The 19,776-nt window shown below is 41.0% G+C and overlaps 1 protein-coding gene across 6 annotated transcripts in view; it reads left to right on the top strand.

The window, feature by feature from the left end:
* LOC102084468 (glypican-5) overlaps nt 1-19,776 on the top strand; it is a 442,035-nt gene that overhangs the window by 227,755 nt on the left and 194,504 nt on the right. For all 6 annotated transcript variants that reach the window (XM_065074303.1, XM_065074305.1, XM_065074304.1 and 3 more), the window contains one exon: nt 19,655-19,775. In XM_065074303.1, coding sequence (XP_064930375.1) covers nt 19,655-19,775 — 121 coding nt within the window. The remainder of the gene's footprint in view (nt 1-19,654; nt 19,776) is intronic.

The raw sequence follows: 19,776 nt of genomic DNA, 5'->3' as shown, positions 1-19,776 counted from the left end.
GCAGAGTGAAGCTAAAATTAAATTATTTTGTAAAATTGTAACAAATTTCTTTTACAAGACAAAGGAAAACAGCAGTTTCATTGTAGATGTGGTCCTAACAAGAGGGGTTTTTTATTTGCTAAGGGTGGAAGCTGGAAAAGGTGAATGGAAGGGAACCCAGTTACTGTGAATGCAGGATGGTGTTTGGTTGCCAAGAACAGTGGTTTGTTTTACCCTGTTTCTTTGTTGCTCTCCCACAAAAGGTGTCACCATAAGCATAGTCTGTGCACAGCTCAGGCTTGAAGTTTTAAGTACGCTTGGAATTGTTGAAGTGCGGAGCCAGGGTCTTACCTGGGCATGTTGGTGTGTCTCCATGCACTGCTGTGGCAGGCGGCAATCACGTATCCCGTCTGCACATACATCTGTCTGTGTAAGGACACAGAAATAGCTTTACTGTTTGAACACTGTTCAGAAAACCTGGGAGTAAAAGCTCATGACATGTCACTGTTTCAAAATCAAGGAATGGGATGGCTCAAGCAAATAAAGACTGGTAAGTTTGTTAATTGCTGTTATAAAGTGTCATATGGGACCTAATTAATAAAAAGAACATAAAAGTGGTAACGTAATTCCAGGGAGCACTGGTTTAAGGACAGGAGATCTTATCAGACAATCTTGATGCTGCATTTCACAGAAGTTTGATGAAGATTAATCTGTTAACGTACATAGACGTCTGTAAGGCATTTGACATAGTGCCAGGTAACTTTCTGAGTAAAACCCTGTGTGATTATCAAATCAGCACTGTCCATATCCACCGGATTAAGACTGCCTAAAAGATCACAAAAAAAAAGAGGAGGAATACTGATCTGATCAGACTGCTTAATTTGTACTCGTTCTGTGGGGATCTGCATTGAGCCCCGTGAAAGTCAGTACCTGTGTCTGAGAAGAAAATGTAAACTAAATATCACAGACGATGACAAAAAAATTGAAAACTTATTAAAAACAAAACACTTCAAAAACTAGGAGGATATTTGAAGACTTGGTTGTATTTTGCAAATTGGCGACCTGTTTAGTATGCAATAGAAAATTCTGGGAGAGCTGTGTGACTGAGAAAAATTTGCAGACATTTTAATAAATGTAAGTACTGCCCTAACAAAACAGATTTGCTAAATATTGGTTTATCTACTGATAATCCCATTTTCCCACAAAATGGGCAATGTTCCCATTCGCTCTGTCTCACTGTATCTCTCTCAAGTCTATCCAGGAGTCATTTTTCCTAGCGATTGCTGCACAGCTTTTATTTTACACATATCTACATTGGAAAAAACAGAATTTGTTAGTTAAAGTGTGCTTTTAATCTTAGAAATTACTGCATGGGACATACCTCTGTCTGAGGAAGGACTGCACAGCATACCAGCTCCATGCTGCGGTCTGGTTTCTGTGCGTGTCACCGAGAACCTGCCTGGGCTTGCAGAGCCTGGGGTGTGTGGAGGAGAAGAGAACACAGCCTGCTCTTGTGGTCCACACATTTACAGACCTTGATGCTGAGAGCCCTTGCTACAGAAACCAAGGAAGGGGCGCAGACGTAAACCCCTGACAGAGCAGGTTTACAGCAGCAATTTACAGAGCAAAACATCAGGCCACAGGCTTTTAACAAACACAGTTCTTTCGTCTTCCAGTGCAAATGTGGTTTCTAAAAATCTAAAAATATCTCACCTTTTAAAGATTGCACATCATGGCGAAACACCTGCCAGACTGTGTATTATGCCCCACACCCTCAAACAGTTAAGCGACGGCTTTTACAATACTCTAAAGGGTCTTCAACCCCCTGTTCCTGTTCTGCTCTCAGCAAGTCTAATTTCTCTTTGGTTTTAATGGGACTAGCAGTTTGGCTTGATGTAATGTCTGGTGCAAGGGCAGTTTGTAATACGCTTTTAAGATGTATTTTTATGTGTGCATTAGTTTTGGTTTTTAAGCAGTGTCAGTTTCAGGAAGTTTTTATTGTGTTTATAAGCCAAGCTCAAATACAGACATAGATTTTCCTTATAAGAATAACATATTTCAAATAGGCAACTGTGCTTGAAGAAACACTTCTGTTATTGAAATGGACAATTGTCATTCTTGGAGTACTCAGTTGTCAGCATTAGTTACCTGCAGCATAGTGGAACTAATGTAACCAACCTATATTTGCCTTATGAATTTATAGATGAGCTATTTAGAATAAGTAAATCTTGAATAAGGGATTAGAATGACTGGCCTCAAAGACTGTCCTTGAAAGCAGTCTAATTTGTTGTCTACATAGTTATTGCTTGTGGTGGTCTCTGTTTTCAAAACATTAGACAGTTACGCTAAGGCTAGAGATGACATTTGATTTTTCTGAGACCATTCTTACATTGAACTGTGTGCCTCAGGGTATGTGGTGTTTCCATACGTACTCATGGAAAAAGCAATGTTCAGTGAAAAACATTTCAAAAATTGTGTTTTGGTCCAAGTAAAGGAATCCCTGAAGGCAATGAATCTATATCCCATATTTTGCATGTAACATGTATCACATGCATTAAGATGCAGCTGCATTTTGGTGTGAGTGTCAATAAGGTTGAGAAATATTCATAGTTTCATGAACTGAGCACAAGTAAAAAAACCCTTGTGCTTACATACCCTTACTCATTTTTTCCAGCCAGGGGCTACATTGCATTAAGATACGTGATATTAAACACTTGTGTGGGGCTGGGCCAGGCAGTGTCTTCCCATTGTCCATCAGCATCCTTAGATCCACTCAGGGAAAATCCCCATCGGGGAGCCAGTAAAGAAAAACCAAATTATTCTGTTTGTAATTTAGTTATATAGCACAAGGGGGAGCTCAAGGTTCAAAATGCTGCTGAATATTCATAACATTGTACAGAACATCCTCTAGCCAGATTCTGTGCTTTAAATTGTTCAGTGTATTAGACTTAACTATAACATTGTGATTTCCAAGAATATAATAGTTTAATCAATGGTTTAATGGAACCAAAGCTACTTGATATTTTCAGTAAAATCTGTTCAAACTGGCTGTTTCCCCTCTGCTGAGTTAATAGATAGTATAATTCACAAGGTTTTGTTTTGTTTTGTTATTTTGTAAACATACTCAGCCATAAAGATGACAGGCAGAGAGGGCAGTTTTGTAACTTCTGAGAGTCTGTAGGAGCAATCACCTCACAAGCTTTAGTAGACAGATAAGCTTCAGCAGTAAAGTTGTGCCACTTAGATTTTAATAGAAGTCGTGGTACTAATCACTCTTCAGCAATAGATATGCTGTTATTGTTTGAAATTATATTAAAATGGATGTGCGGTTCCTGATGGGTTACTTTTTGTGACTGGCATGTCAAATGAGCCTAGTGAAATGCCAGAAAATCACTGCATCGGCTTTTCAATTAGAACTGAAAATTCTTGAGCTTCTTTCCTACCAAAAATTAGAATGTAATCGATATCTAATTGTTATCAGTACTTGGCTTCTTCACACACTTGCCACAGGCTGAAGTGAAAGCAGCATGTTTGCAGTGATGTCTCTGTGGTGACTCTGGGAATGTCACAAGCGTCCAGGGAACAGAACCAGTTCCCATCCCTGCCCCTCTCAAGGTGCCTTGTGCCCTTTGGAAGTGGCCTTGGTGCTCTGTCATAAAAGCTAGCCGTGGCTTTTATGTGGCTTTTCCCTAAATTACAGATTTAATTGCGATCAGAAATTATAACTTGTTTTGTAAAGAAATGTGGTAATGCACTCCTTTTATCTAAAAATATTGTCAAGGTGAGGAGTTTGGTAGATAATTAGAGCTGTAGGTATAGGCTCTGGATCTTTCCTTGATGGCTGTGTGTAACTCCCGGAAGACAGGCCAGCTCTTTGAACCCTTGCACCTCTCTCACAAAATCTCTCTTATTGGACAAAAATTCCTTCTCTGTCTTTTTTTTTTTTTTTTGGAAGAACAGTGGAAAATACACCAGCATAAATAGAGTGTAAATGACAATATATCTCTGGGAAGAAAGCTGGAGAAAGATGTAAACTTAAGTAATCAAATTTCATACTTGAGGCTACAAGCTGCATCCATGGTTCAGAAAAACATCTCTTGTTAGGTATATGGTGAAAACTTTCTTCTTTTTCCTCTGTTGAAGCATTAGAAGTTAGGCAGCCGCCAGGGGCTGGAATTCAGGGCTGAATGTGCTGGTGAGCTGATCTTCTCTGGCAATTCCAACGTGCCTCCTGCAGTTGGTAGAAATTACAAATGAGGCTGATTAGAGCTGCTGGAGACTAACCATGTAAAGCTGCAAAATAATTTAAGCAACAGCCCTCCCTTCCCCAGCCCCCTCCAAAGCACAGGGTGGGTAAATGTTTGTTTAATTCTGTATTATTTGGATTTAACTATGCCATTGCATTATATTTGAGAGCTAACGGAATAGATTTTAAGATATCTGTAGAAGGAGCAATGAATTTACTTCCTATTTGTAAAAATAAAAACTGGGGGCAGCCTATGGCACACTGTGCTCTAATTATCATTAAATAATGAGGATGCCAATAAAAGGCTTTTCATTTCCACTCCCACAAGCATACAGCTGTGTGATTAATCACTGCTGCTTCTTGAAGATATAGCACTTGTGTTCCTGAGATCCTTCCCGGTGAGCTCAGGTTCCTGCTGGGGGGATCTGTGTGGCCACTGGGTCTTTGCAGGGCTGCGTGGTTTCTGTGCATCCTTGCAGGAGTGGTACGAGGGGGCGCTTCACTGCCCTGGGACATCTTGGAGCCCTCAGAGCCCACACCTGTTGTGCTGACAGCCTGTGGTCGCTGTTCTGACTAGTTTGAAGGAAGCAGAAGATTTTCAGCAAGGCAAGTGGAGACAGGTCTCATGAATAAAAGATATTTGCTCTGCATTAAAATAAATGGCTGTGTGGATCAGGTACGGAAACTGAGAGGTTGGTGTGGTCTCCAGGAGCTGAAGTCAGGCAGGTCTCAGACCCTGTCATTGATGCTCAGCCTTTTGCTGTGTCTTACAGCCATCAAGTGTTTGAGATGCTGTCCTTGCTGTGCCATCCATGTGTTGTAGGAGCTGCTGTGTTCTTGCAGGGAAAACTACTACTGGGAGATGCTGCTTCCACATCTTTCTCTTGCAGAGCTTTTTGCAATAGTGACAAGTAATTGTCCAACAGCCAAATAAACCCGGGGGCCCCTGAAATAGAGCAAAGTGGGGCTGACACTGCACTGGGCTGGAGGGATTCTCCCATTGTGGCCCGTATCACCTGTGTCATTGCAGACTTGTCACAGGCTCCAGCTGTTCTGCTTTACCAAGTTTACAATTAAACTGTAATGGTATATAAGTTATACAACTTTACATGGGAGGGGTGGAGTAAGCAGGACTTATTGGTGGCTTTCATTTGTTTTCTTAAACTAGTTGTTTTCCATTCAGTCTCTTTTCTCCTTTGATCCATTCATGTAGTTTGTGGAAGGGGAAGAGGAGAACAAGACATGGGATTCTCATGCATTCCCGAGACCTCCACGTGCTAAGTGAAGCCCCCTCGGCAAGGAGTCCTGCAACCACCTCTTGTGCCCAGGGCTGAGCTGATCATTGGAGGGGTGTGTTGTGGTACCTGGGAGGGTTTTTGGTTGGAGCCTCTGGACTGCTGCTGACAGGAGACAGCTGAGAGCAGCCTGCGTGTGGCCCGTCCTCCCAGGCTGCTTTGTGTTAAAGGTGGGAGTGATACCTCTCAGAAACACAGTACAGACCTCTCTGCTTGGTTCCTTATTAACCTGCACTACAAGCCATGATCCTGCATTGGAACATTATCAGCTGGGAAACCAGTCTCTGGTAATGAGATGGTTGAAGACTTGGCTGCACAGGGGCAAAGAAGTGCAGTCTGCTTCGTTCACAGCTCCAGCTCAGAGTTTGGCATTTCTTTTGGTGGGTACTTTGTAAGTAGGATAGATGGCTCTGTCCTGATGGTTTCTACAGTTTCCAGACTCATCCCTTCTAGAGCAGTGGCATTGAGCCTCAGGTTTTGATTGCCTAATACATTTGGACTGGGCTAATCTAATAATTTTTGATAGTTTTATGTCTTATCTTTTCACATCTATAATACATTGCCCTATTCAAGATGAAAACTAGTAAAACATCGATTAAATGTTGGTGTTTTTTTTTTCCCCAAGTAATTTGCTGTGTTTGCAGCAGTTGCCAGAGGGAGAGCTGTCACTTGTGTTTCAGAGATGCTTCTGATAAATAGAGATCATTATTGCTGAGCATAACTGTCTACATGGAGGCTATTAATTTTTGATAATAATTATTCTCATGCTAAGGCAATATCCCAACAGGAGCTTGTAAGTATGTGTAAAACTATACAGACACGTTGGAATATCTTATACACCTCAGGAATTAATGGACTTTTTAAGTTTAGACACTAAAAAAAAATAAAAAAATAAAAAAGAAATAAAAGGGAAATAATTTACATTTGGCCAAATTCATCTCTAATTCTTTTTGTTAATTTTTGCTATAGTAAAAATAGGTGATTCATCTAAAATACAAGCAATAAGCCTCACACCTTTTTTAAATTAATTTTGATCTCATTTAAAGACCTTTTCTCATTAATTGTTCTCTAAAATGCAATCTCAAAGTAAGAGGATTGAAGTGTTTAATACATGTCTGCAGAAAATACTTGCCATTTCCGATAGGTGACACTTAATTTCAAGTCAGTAAAACAACAGAACTTGGTTCATAGCTTTTCTAGCCAATTACTTTGGTAAAAGATTTTCTGTGCACTGGTGACAATGAATGCTTCGTCTTTCTCTCACTCCCCTTGCCTCTTTCCAACATAACTTTCAAAGCTGGTGGATTTGTGCATAAAGTAATTTCGCTCTCCTCTGCAAATCACTGCAGAACAGATTAAGACATAATTTCTTGTTCAGATTTTAAGACAGTCTCTAACTGTGGAAGAACTTTCAATTAATGATGGCATACTTCTAAGAGTCTTGAGCTGCTATCTAAACAGAGCGTTTTCGTGTTCGCTGTCACATCAGGGTCTTGTGCAGGATAATGTTCTCAGACAAGATTTTTTTCCAGCCGTATATTCCTCAGATCTGAGTGTTGTCTGTGGGTGTTGTGGTCTTGGCTATAAGTTTTCCAGCTGCCTTAAATTGTCTGTGTGTGATCCAAAGCTTCTTGCAATCTATGAAAAAGCTTGGAAGGGTTTAAGTCTGACCTTATTACATTAGCTTTATCTCATTAACTAAGAGCATAGTGGAGATGGGAGAGGGAGTGAGAAGACGTGGTCCCTCCAGGCTTAGGCTGGTGTGGGGTGACTGATCCGGGCCTGCCACCTGCTGCTGCACAGCCGCACTGCACAGCACACCCGCTGCAGCCCAGGCTGCTCTTGGTTTGGTTTTTGCTTGTTATAGAGGGGACTGGGTCTGTGGCTGTTGAGGAAGGACCTCTGTCCCTTCTTTGTGCTGCATTCAGAGTAGGGCACAGGGCGGGATGCACAAACAGACTGCAAAGAAGCCTGGGTTCCTCCATTTACCTTCATGGTGTTCATTGTGATGTGTTACAATACAATTCTGTCTCTGCCAGCTGATCAGAAAGGGAAGTGTCACAGATGACTGTCCCTGCTGTCACTTGACTGCTGCTCCAGCTGCAGCACCCGGGGGCTGAGCTAGTGCCACTGTGCCCAAGTATTACAACAGGACACCTTTCCACAGGTCAGAGCCGCTGGTGCCACGCCAACCCTGTACCATCTCCATCACCTCCTTCTGCTCAGCCCTGTCCCTTTAAGACTACACCATAATTAAAGGAGCTCAGTGCCCTGAACAGGACAGAAAATATTGTTTTCCCTGCTGAAAGGTGCTAACACCCCAGCACTCAGCCTGCCTGAAACTTCCCAGGCAAGAACGTTCCCTCCTGTGTTTCTTGCAGCTCTGCACAAGGAAGCGTTCTCCTGGCTGCTGAATAACCAGAGAGCGCTGCAAACACTCAGATGTTGAAGAATTTGAGCCCATGACCTCAGAATGAACAACTGTTCATCACCAGTGTCCTTGTGCTGTCCCTGCCATCCTATTCAAAAGAGAAATTAAGTATGCAATAGTGTTCACTGTGTACACTTGCAAAGTTTTTTCACATACTGAAAAACAGCTTTAATATTTGTTTGTGGGCTCTTTTCTGTGATTAATGCCTGTTCCATTTGCCATCAGAGTCACAGTAGTACCAGCCCAACCCGCCTCTTTGTAAAGTTCTTCAAGATACCTCAAAGATGAATGACGCTATAGACAACTGAAGCCTATTCAGATCCTATTGTAAATGTTGAAATGTCACATGCTTTCCTTTTTTTAACATTGTTACATCATTTATTCTTCCCTCTATTATTTGTTTCTTCCTTCGTCCTTGCCATTAATCATCACAATATTTTTAGCACATAGATAACAAGTGGTGCTTTGTAGCTGATAGCTGTGCCACAACAAACTGCCAGCTATTCTCTCGTTCCTTTTGTCTTGCATTCAAAATGACTTTGGTTCTCTGTGTTCTCTAATATTGTACATATCTTACAAAAGGGGGGTGAGGGTAAATAGACTTCCTGTCTTTTTTTCTTTCTTTTCCAGATTTTAGCAAGAAAACGGTTTTCTTGTATTTTTTTTTTTTCCTTGGTATTTGTAGACCTTTCCTTGTATCTGAGCACAGGCAGGTACACATTTCCCATGCTGAGGGCCGTCAGTGTGCGTGTGGTGAGCAAAAGCTCTCTGCTCCTCAGGAAAGACTTGAAAAATACACAGGTCAGGGCAGCTGAGGATAGAGCTCTTTGTCTGCTTGGCCCATGGCAACCACTTGAAACTATCAGCTCCCTTTTTAGCCAAGGGTGGTCACACTCAAGTTCTGAAGTACTTTGTGTTGCATCTTACATCTGTAGAAAAATACCATGCTGCTTGATAGGTCCTGACCTCTTTGCCGCACTGTGAGGAGTGCTGAGGCTGTGCAGTGAGGTGCTTGTGCATGTTCTTTGGGGAGCACGTGTTAAAAGGCAGCTTGCTAAATTCTCCAGTGGGCGAGTGAGAATTCTTCTTGCCTTAGCCATGGCTCGTGGGTATGTCCTGACCGTGTTCAAGTGTCTCCTTGGCCTTGTGCTGGGAGTGCAATAATGGCGACTGCATCTTGCTCCTTCCAAGGTGCCAGGAGGGCCAAGAAGAATGTCCACATGTGCCACTGCAGCTGGAGGCAAGTATTCCAGCAATGTAATTGGTCACAGACTGATCGGATGCCTTTATCCAGGAGGGTGGAAGAGACACCTGTTTATTCCTGCTTTTATAAACCAGGGAGGGTCAAGAAGTTTGCAGTGGGTGGGTGATTGTGGGAGATGAGCGTTTGATTCTGTGGTCATTAGCATCTTCCAAGTATGAGCTAAGTTGTTTGGGCCCAGATGATCAACGGGAACTGGATAGAATGAGGGTCCTTTTAGGATCTCTACTTAAGGCACCATAACTTCATCTCCTAAACATAAACTGAGAACAGTAGCATGGTATTACTGAACAGATTATTTGTGAAGATACTTATGTGCAAAAAAAAAAAAAGAAGTCAGGTCAGCATAGACTTTATGGAGATGAGGGCTGTGTGGGAGTCCCTGCAATCACTGCAACATCAGTTACTTGTTTGAGTACATTTCAGCTGCTTTCTCTTTTGCATTTAGCATAATGTACTGTTACTCTTATTTCTTTCTATATTATGTTATTCTCTCTTTATTTTTCTGCTTTTGGGTGTGTCTGTATTTGTGTTTAAATGTTCTTTCCCCTAACGGTTTTGTTTCTGATGTAGTTAATCCTGCAGCGAACTTGTGTTGAATTTGTGTCGCTGCTTGTGCCTGTGGCAAGAGAGTATAAAATCATGAACTCAGGATTGTGACCGCACTGCAAAATCAAGTGGGAGAGAAGCTAAATTGTGGAAGGGAACAGTTTTAACCAGGCATAAATCTTCAGTGGTATTAGCAGAGGAATTGTACAGTATAGGTCAAGTAAATTGATTTTTGTATAAATATTCTCTTTTTCAAATTTGTGATGACAGGAAAATCTTTCTACATTTGACCTCTCTTGTAGTGCAGTTATTTTGTGAGAAGTACCAGATGCTCAAGCACAGGAAAACAATGCTTTGTATTTAATGACAAAAACATGAATTGAGGCCACTCTTTTTCCCACGTAACTCTCAAGCTCTTCAGCTTTGACCTGGTTAAACACTTCTCTCGGACAAGTACTAAGACATTTTAATCGCCATAACTAGACCATGCTTGCTCTCTACTAATAATATTTTCTGCAGTGTTTTCAAGAGTGTTATAAGTGATGATTTTTTGCTAGATCATTAACTACTGTATCAAACAGGTATATATAAGCTAGCAACAAATTAAAACTGCTACCTGCCTAAAGTGTTTCCAAACCATGTGACTGGCACTGAAAAAGTCTGTGTACAAAACATATCCCTGCGGTACTCATATGGCAAAGGCTTTGGTGTATCTGTGAGGAATTCTAAGCAATAAGGGCTGCCTACAGGATAACAGTAATTAGGCTAAGCCTGATCCAGTGCCCGTAGCTGTCAACCAGTGGCAGCAGAACATGCCAAGGACATTGTGGCTGTTGGTGTTTTATTGTTAGGGGAATAATAAATGTTGATTGTCCTGATCTATGCCAATTAGGCGGTTGCAAAGGGGAGAAGTTGGATGAAATCTATAAATCTGCTGGTGAGCTGAACAGGTAACTCGTAGCTTCTGAAATAAAATACTGCTTCCTCTGTAAGGAATGAAACTTTGATTTGGGGTGATGAATTCAGCTGTCTTGCTTGTGGAAAAGATTAAGCGAAAGGGAAGGAGTTTAAGAACTCTGAGTCAGGAGATTTGGAAGTCTTAGTGTCTGAACTCTTCCTATACAGCATTAAGGCCTCTTATTTACTTTTTTCTTATATAAAATTTAGTGTCACCATCTCACTAACAAAGTTTTTAACCTGGAAGCAAGAATAGATTGCCCAGAAAGGGTCAATAGCTCTTTCATCTGTGGCTAAAGGACCAAACACCTGCTATAAGATATTAAGACCTGAGCAGAAGTGAAGGCACTGGAGCAGATAAGAATTGCCTTGAATAGCTCTGCACAAACATATTGAAAAAACTGTATAAGGGAATGAAATCAAATGTGTTTGCATTAGTACCTGTTTAGAATACATAGTCAGAGGGACCCCTAAGGAACTAAAATAGCCATGGGAAGTGACAGGGGTTCAGAAAGTGCAAATCTTGGCTGCCTTGTACATGGGCCTGGACTACCCAGATGCCTTCTTCACAGAAGAAGGGAAGGAATCCAATGTCTGAGCTGCTCTCCATGTCCAGTAAGTACCACATCAGTGCATCGTTCCATTACAGAGCAACAGCTTTGGTGTAGTTGGTGGCTTTGTCAGCATTGCCCCACATGTAGGTGTTGAGGGAGGAGTGAAAATAGGTAGAGTCACCCTAAACAGGAGACTGAGAAGGTACTTGCAGCTGACATGAGAGAGAAGAACAGGGTTTAGAATGAAGTTAGCAAAGCTGAGTTCCCATTGGCATCATCAGCAGGGTAGATGAAGGGACATGGAGATAAGCATGGGGATCACAGTTGTGGAAAGCATTAAAAATGAAGACAAGAAACTTGAAATTGCTGCAGGAGCAGTGACACTCAAGCACCAGATATCCTGCACTACATTAGGCTCCCCAGTAGTTTGGATTGTGGAAGTAGCAGGCACGTGTAGCGCATACCCAGGGCAGTCTGGGCAGGAGCAATGAGAATGGCAGGGGGTGTCGAAGCGACAGGGCTTAACCTGAGGCTGTGTGAGGGCAGAGTTCAGTCCTGACCTGATTTCATACAGAGCTGTGCTTGACAGGTTCATTATTGTCAGCTGTTCGTCAGTCTCCCATGTGTATCTAAGTGTACTTGGGGAAACTGACTTCTGAGCAAAGCTGGAGTTTTGACCTCTTAGCATGAATGTATTTTTGTTATGTTTCGTTTTGCTTTTAATGAGCCACAGGCAAGGTCTTTTTCCTGTGACATACCTGTGATGCTGTGCAAATTAAGGCATTCCCCATTTTGCTTCATAAACATTTCTATGCTGGGATCATAGAATATCCTTTTGTATACCTATGGTCATCTGTCAAGCCTCATTTTTAAGTATCAGCAACTAGAGTTTCCAGAGAGGGAACTGGATCCTTGCTGTCTTGGCCTGCCAGAAGTCCTGTCAACCAAATACTGAGAGCCCTTGCTTGATATTCATTCTCTCTACACTGCTGTGAGGTTTATTGCTAGTCTGTTTTTATTTGTTGTTGTAAGAGTCCTCTCCTCTCTTGAGACTGTATTTTCTTTTCTGCTGAGTCAGTCCTGCTTTCTAATAGTGTCTTCCATCTGGCAGGTTAAAAAGTTAGGCGTTCATATGTTTCCATTTGTTTCACAGAGCCCCCAGAACAGGGCACAAGCTGCTCGTCTCCGAGAAGTGCAGAATCAGATTCTCCATCAGGATTTAGCTCGGTTCGGTTCTCCTCTTTGTACTTGAAGAATGCTCTCCCCTGGTCTAGGAGTTACTGAGAAAAAGCTGTTTCAGATCAGCTTTATTTTTTCCCCTAGGAATAGCCACAGATGTTACTTTGATAAATATATCCTGTTTGTTTATTGTCCTATTTGCTGTTCTTTTTCTCAGATTCATTTAGTGGGAAATGGTCTTTATGTTCCCAGTTCCTATTTAGGTTATCTGCTTTTGGGTTTGTATCATTTTCATTGCTCATTATATTAACTTTGAATGGGTATAGAAGTATCATTTGCATGTCCTATAGAGTTTATTCCACTTTAAACTGAAGAACTTTCCTATCTGATGTTATTCCAGACAAGTACGTTCCTTCTCTCAGTATAATAAAGACTGTCCAATTAACTTCTACAGTTTTCTTTAGTGCTTTCGGTGTGCCTTGAAGGTAGTATTAACTTTTCATATACCTTGGAAAAGAATGTAGGCCGTTTCACCTATAATCTGTAATAACTTTTTTACAACACTTTTCAAGCATTTTACAAGTATTCTTTGGAGCTCAAGTCAGTACATTTTCAGCGTGATTCTGGAAAAACTAATGAACACATCTTTTGTGATGGTGGGGCCCCTTACACATACACTCCTTCCCTAAGTTCTTTTTCACTGTGATTTTCAGTGTGTTCATGGGGTGGCATCATTCAGTCACTTGAACTCTGCCAGTAACTTGATTTTTTACCTTCAGTCTTAAAATTGTCTTTATAATCTAGACTGCAGGAGGTCTTTTTTAGCCATATAGAAGTACAGAAAGACCATTATAAATGCTATTTGGCTTTGTGATTTATTTTTTTTTTTTGTTAATTATCCCATTAGCACACTGTATTTGTCTCATCGTTTCCCATAACTGCTAATAAACAAGATTATTTGTGAAACTTTCACTGAAGCCCATTAGAGTAGTTCTGGCAGAGACAGTATTCACATCATGTCAGTTCTGCTTCACAAAATTTTCAGGGCAGCTAAACTAATTATGTGCTAGACTTGAGCTTTCTTGTAGTCTGTTGGCATTTACTTAATCATGTCAAAATGAACGCTTTACAGAGGTATTTTTAAACAGATAAATCTTTCTCTTGGAGAATATTGCTCCAATTGTGCTTGTAGAACATGTGAATTTTTTTTCCATTGTGCACAGAGGGTCAGATTTTAATGTGATGTACGCAGATTTTACCCTAGTATGTCTCCACTGACTTCAGTAGAATTGTTCCTGCTGGCATAAATTACACGTTTTTTCCTTAAAAGCAAACAGAACGCCGCATTGGTTTTCAGGTTACCCAAGTAGTTACAAGATGTGACTTTCAGCAATCACACAAAAGCCTGCAGTCCTGCATTGCAAGGGCTTGTAAACACCTGGAGCTCTCAAGATGTCCCAACGTGTGCCCTTGCACAGGGTTGCGTGTGGGATGCTGCTTGTCAGGGGACACGTTTGCCAGCTGCTCGGACTGCAGCTCTGCTCCCAGTCCAGGCCCGACTGAAACTTTGAAGTTAATGGAGCTAATTGCAGAATGACCTAATGGATCAGGCCAACTGAGTAAATATTAGTCATGAAGTCTTCCACAAAACCACTTACACACTGAATATTCAAGTTGGGTAGATGAAAATAAACTGAATTATAAAGCAAAACCAAAATCTGGAGACGTTTGCAGGGTTTTCCCTCGTGGCTGCTGGTTATTTGACAGTCAATTTATCAGGATGTTTGTGGGGTTGTTTTGGGGTTTTTTTGATGTTTTGTTTGTTTGTTTGGTGGTTTTTGTTTTGTGTTTGTTTTGTTTGTTTTAAAAACACACAGACAAAACACACAAACAGACAAAAACCCCAAACTGTTTATTGTGGCAGCTTGGTGAAAGAGCATTTAGTACCTAGAGAACAGTACCGATCATGGGCTGGTCATTCCTTGTGTTGAGACCTCTCAGCCAAAGGTGCTCAATGGCTAATCCAGGTTTGGTGAACTGTTACAGAAATTATGAGTGTGATGTAAGACGTTTCTCTGGTAGTGCTGTTGTGGGGGTTGCTCAGGGATGAAGCGTGTTCTGTCGGTCAGTTTAATAACAAAAGTTGGAAGGAGGTGGGGGGACCCATTGGCTGCTGGTCTCATCGTGTGGAGCAGCTTCGGGACAGTTGAGCCAAAGGAGGATCCCGCCTGGACTGGCTCTTCCTCCTGAGAATTATGTTTAAGCATCAAAATCACTTCAGGAAAATGGCACGTGCTTTGCTTCCTTGAAGTTACTCACTGAATGACAAGCAAGATCGCCAGGCAAGGCACATAAAATTGCTTGTTCTTTGCATTTTGCAAAGAACTGGGCAGAAGGGTTAATCAGATCAAAGCTGATAATCTTGAGGAAATATTTCAAATCCTGCATCCACGTAGGTTTTTCATCACTTCATTTACTGGCCAGTGCATGATTCTGTGCTCCGTGAGCTAGGAGAAAACCATTCCTTGCAGAGCCCTGTGGGTCAGAGTGTCACACGCACCAAGGGCTGCATCTAAAAACTACAAGAGTAATGTACAAAAATTATTAATATGAAGACACGACAGGCCGATGCAGACCAGCAGTGGATTCACATAATTGAATTTCGGGCAAACCATCCCAGCGCAAGGGTCAAATTATGAATAAATATGAGACAAAACACACCATCTGGTGAACTATACCTAATGTAACTGAATTAATTGTTCAGTGGATCTGAAGGCCAGTTAAATAGCTTATCCGTATTTCTCACTGCTTCTGTCTAAACGACACATTCAAAGCTCTTTCCGTCCTTCTCCCCCACTAACCCTTTAACCTCTGAGTCATTTGGTGGTGGTGGGTGGTGTCTGCACTGACAGTGTGGTGAGTATATTGCTGACACAAACAGGCTACTTCAGGATTTTTTTAGCAAAAGGGAGCCTGCAGTCAATGACTGACTTTCAAACATGGGCCTAAAAAGACATAATTTTAGTTCATTGTAGTTATTATTTGCATAGTGCTATCTACTTCTGGGTGGTTTGGTTTTATAGGCAACATATATCTCTAGGATTGTTTCCCGTTTAAGAAATTACGCATAAAGATGAAAAAAGCAGAGCTGGATGTGAAACATTCATTGTAAAGTCTAGCTTAGTCTGAACGGCTTTATGATTTTGTTGGTTATAAAATCAGTGGCTTGCTTTCTTTAGACTTTCTGCATTCTGCTGCTGGACAGCTGCTCCTTTTTAGAAGGCTGAGAAAACACTTCTTTTTTTGGCGGTTCAGTCTGCAGTTTTTTAATGTGTTTTCCTGTTGTGAGGAGAGGGGTTGTTTTTCTTACAGAACCGTTTAGACATTTGTACATAAAATTGGACAGTCACATTTTTGTAATGCCAAAGAAGCGAGTGGTTAAACGTGACTTTTAGAACCAGCAGAGTTTCATTCACAAAGAGTTTGAGCTTGTCAGTACGTCTGGGAGATGTGTTGCGGGTTTAGCCCCTGTTGATCATAGTAGAATTATTCAGCCAGTATCAACAAAAATGATGAAAAACTGCACAGCAGATTTCAAAAAAATATTTGTGGTTCAAAATAATTGCTTTGGTGATATGTAGCACGTTGTTATGTTTTTAAAAAGTGTGGTTAACTAAAGAGAACCATCTCAGCAAATAAGATGTGGGGAGGAGGGGAGAGAGTGGTGTGTAAACAGCACCCTGTTTCCTAGTTGGATTTATCCCTAATGCAGCTCCTGCAGGCGTTTGCCTGGAATTTCAAGTTATTTCTATTTTATATGTTGTTTTTAAAGTATTGAGCTATCTAAAAAGGCAGATTCGTCGATCCCTTTCCATGTGAGGAGTTAAAAAGAACACATTTTCAGAATAGTATCTGGCTTTATTTTAAAATAAGTGTTTAGATTCAAATATCTTCATTTATCTACATAGAAAATGAATGTGTGTGCCTTCAGTTGAGATGCAATCCCATGTGTAAATGTAATTTAACTTTTAACCTTTTTTTAAACTTGCGGTGAGCTGTGTTAACTAAGATCTAAAATAATCATTGCTATTCTGAAATACTGTAAATCTGATGTTAGAGGGGTTGTTTTTTGTAATTTGTTTTTGCATGTTTGTTTGGTTTTGTTTGTTTGGGACTTTTTTTAAAGTATCATAGCTTTGCCTGTGCAATCGGTGGAATAACGTTGGCAGGAGGCTTGAGGTCTGGAGGAAAATTCTGTCTGCGTGTACTGTTCCTTGGTCTCCCATGTAGCAGTTATTTCAGGAGTGTTCCAGTAACTATATTTTAATACAAGTGTCCTGGCCATTCCTGCTGACATTTCTGGGTTTAGTTCGAGTAAAGTTCCTAGAGCTGTAACCAGAGTTAACAGTTCTGTACTACAATATTTCAGTTAAATTGCAGGTTATTAAATAAAGCAAGCCAATTTCTGATCTTACTTAATGTACATTTCCAGTAATTCAGGATCTGATGTCAACCAAAAAATGTTTCAGATAGTGCAAAGAAGTGATCAGATTATCTTTCAGGAAGTGTTTAGTGTTTATTTCAAGGTATTTTAGCATGATACAGAGCTAGTAGAAGAAATCATTGTTTACAGGGTAGTAGTTTCAGTCAGATAGACATCATATCTTTTTGTAGTACAGCCTCTGGTCCTTGGCTGGGGTGGATGGAAGGAATTTCTTCCTTCTCTCTGCAATTCTTCAGTTCTCTGCTCTGTCTCTTTCTCCTCATGGTGCAGCCCACCCTCTCTGAACTCACCTTTTTTTAGTTCGTCTGAGTCCTTCTAGTCTTGGGTTTGTTATAGAAGTGATCTCTCAGTAAGAACGCAGAATTTACAGGTTATCAGGAGGAAACCCAAGAGCTGGTTTTGTTGTACACTCCAAGTGGGTGTTTTGCCTCTCTTTACACCAGCATTTACACCACTCATTTAGCACATCACGTCTTCCACCTCCACCAAAGGACTGTAGTTGATTTTTGGGCATTGCCAGTAGTGCAGGTCACATTCCAGCCCATGGCTGGGCCAGCTCTTGTGTGCTGGTGCCCCGCATTAGCAGTGAGATGTAGTTGTTAGTGCTCGGGGGGAGCTGTGCCACACCAAGGTGGTGAGGAAACGTGCAGGATTTGCACGACTCGTGCACGCTATCCCTGGCATCTGAAATTTAGGTTATCTGCATTGTCAATCTAATTACAAGCAATCTGGGCAACAGAAGTATCTGTGCATAGTTTATGTATATCTCTTAAGGAAACACTCTTTAAAGCTCTCATGTGGATGGGACTTGAAGGATATGAGTGTCCCCTTTGTGTTGGTGGACTGTGACCTCACTTATACCAAATGGTCCTATTTTCTTGATGACAATGTATGTAAAAGTGGGGATGTATTTAGCAACAGAAATATATATGAGTTGACTGAGACTGACTTTCCACATTTTGGGTCCCTTTGAGGACTCTGGCATTAATGCTGCTGATGTCCCTGAATTGGTCGTGTTTATGCAAATTCCATGCAGTGCTGTAGGCTTGTAATACTACTTAGAGGCATTAATAGAGGCTTGTGATTCACAGGGGAAAAAAACCCAGTATCATTTGCCAAGAAAACCCCACAACCTCACCAAGCCAAGGAGGAAGCAACTTTCCATTCTTTATCCTAGATTATACCCTGGTTCCCTGAAAATAAGACAGGGTCTTATATTAATTTTTGCTACAAAAGATGCTTGCTTTTTTACACATATAGCTGCCTGGGCAGTATTTAAATTGACTTTTTTAATGAACTGTAACTAGAGCTTATTTTTGGGGTATGGCTTATATTTCGAGCATCTTCAAAAGTCCTGAAAAATCATGATATGTCCGATCAAAGTGAAAAATGTAGGTGGATGTTTCTCTTGATGCCTCAGTCCAGAGAAGCCCATCCAGTGACTACCCAAGTCTGTAAGGGTGTCAATATGGCATCTTGAGATCCCCCCAGGCACGTGTGTGGCTTTCAGAGAGTTTAGTTTGGCAACAGTCTCTTGTTGACTTCCTAAATGGTCATCTAAATATCCATGATTCACTTTGTGAAAATTAAGTGCTGAAGTAAGGAGCACAGGTGCGTAGAACCCTCAAAAGTGCCACTCACCAAAAAAAAATATTGCTCTGTCTCTCTCTGGGATTTGCAGTGGATTGCAGGTGGGCTGAACTTAAATGATGCATGAAGAGGTCAGTTCTGGGTCCAATATGCAGTAGTTCGAATGCTTCCAGGAAGCACTGGATATATATGCACAGCATGTATGTGCTGATGGTTTCACCTCCTCAATTGTGGTAAAGATGAGTTCAGAAGTAGAGACCAAATCTGCACAATCTTGCAGTTCTCCCATTAGGATACATGGGTGGAGTCCCAAACCAATTTGGTTTTGGTAGTACCCAGTGCTGTATTCCAGAAAAGACTGGCAGAAACCATTCAGTCAACAGTTAGTGAGCGAATCATAAGATAGTTTGGGTTGGAAGGGACCTTCAAAGGTCATCTAGTCCAACCCCTCCATCCGAAGGCTGCTGATAACAGAACAGCTGCTATCCCTCAAACAAGGCAGAACTTGGTTGGAGAGAATTCCTGCACATGGACCCCGGCTGGCGAGTTGCTACTGCGGATGTGGTGTGGTGTGAGGAGCCCTGGCAGAACAGCAGGTGCTGCTTCACGGTGTCTCTAGATAGCTCGGTTATAGCCTGCTAGTCTAGCCAAAGAAGTCCAATCTTACACTTGTATTAAAAATATTTTTAAAATCAGACTACTTTTTCATTGGATTTTACTTCATTCTCAATATTTAGTTTCTGTCTTAAATTCTCTGGGTTTCTGTAGTCATGAAAGAATGGTTTTCTTGGAAGCTATCAGCTTTGCCGCATTGAAGAACCTGAGCTACTTATAAAGGTTAAAATATTAAAATATGAATGAAAGGAACCTCTGTGGTTTATGAAATTGTTGTCAGTTCATGACATGGAATAGTTTGAAGTGATGAATGGTACTGCAAGAGTCTGTGATTTTATTCTGGTTGGGTGTATTTAAAAACATAAATATTTATTACAAATTTCTATTCCCATTTGCAAAATATTTGCTTTTTTTAAGTCCCCTTTAATATGATTTTTGATTCTGATGGATATGGTGCCAATCTTCTCCTTTTTTTTTTGTTTTTTCTGTTTCAGTTACACCAGCAGAGTTGTTTCCAATGGACTGAAGGCACAGATTAATAATCCGGAGCTGAAAGTCAGAGGATTGGACCCACTCATCAGCAATTTAATTGATAAACTTCAGCACTTTAATAAAG

The sequence above is a fragment of the Columba livia genome, chromosome 9 (genome assembly GCF_036013475.1).
Source record: "Columba livia isolate bColLiv1 breed racing homer chromosome 9, bColLiv1.pat.W.v2, whole genome shotgun sequence".
NCBI lineage: Eukaryota > Metazoa > Chordata > Aves > Columbiformes > Columbidae > Columba > Columba livia.
The sequence above is the reverse complement of the archived record's forward strand: the minus strand, read 5'-3'. Positions and strand labels throughout refer to the sequence as shown.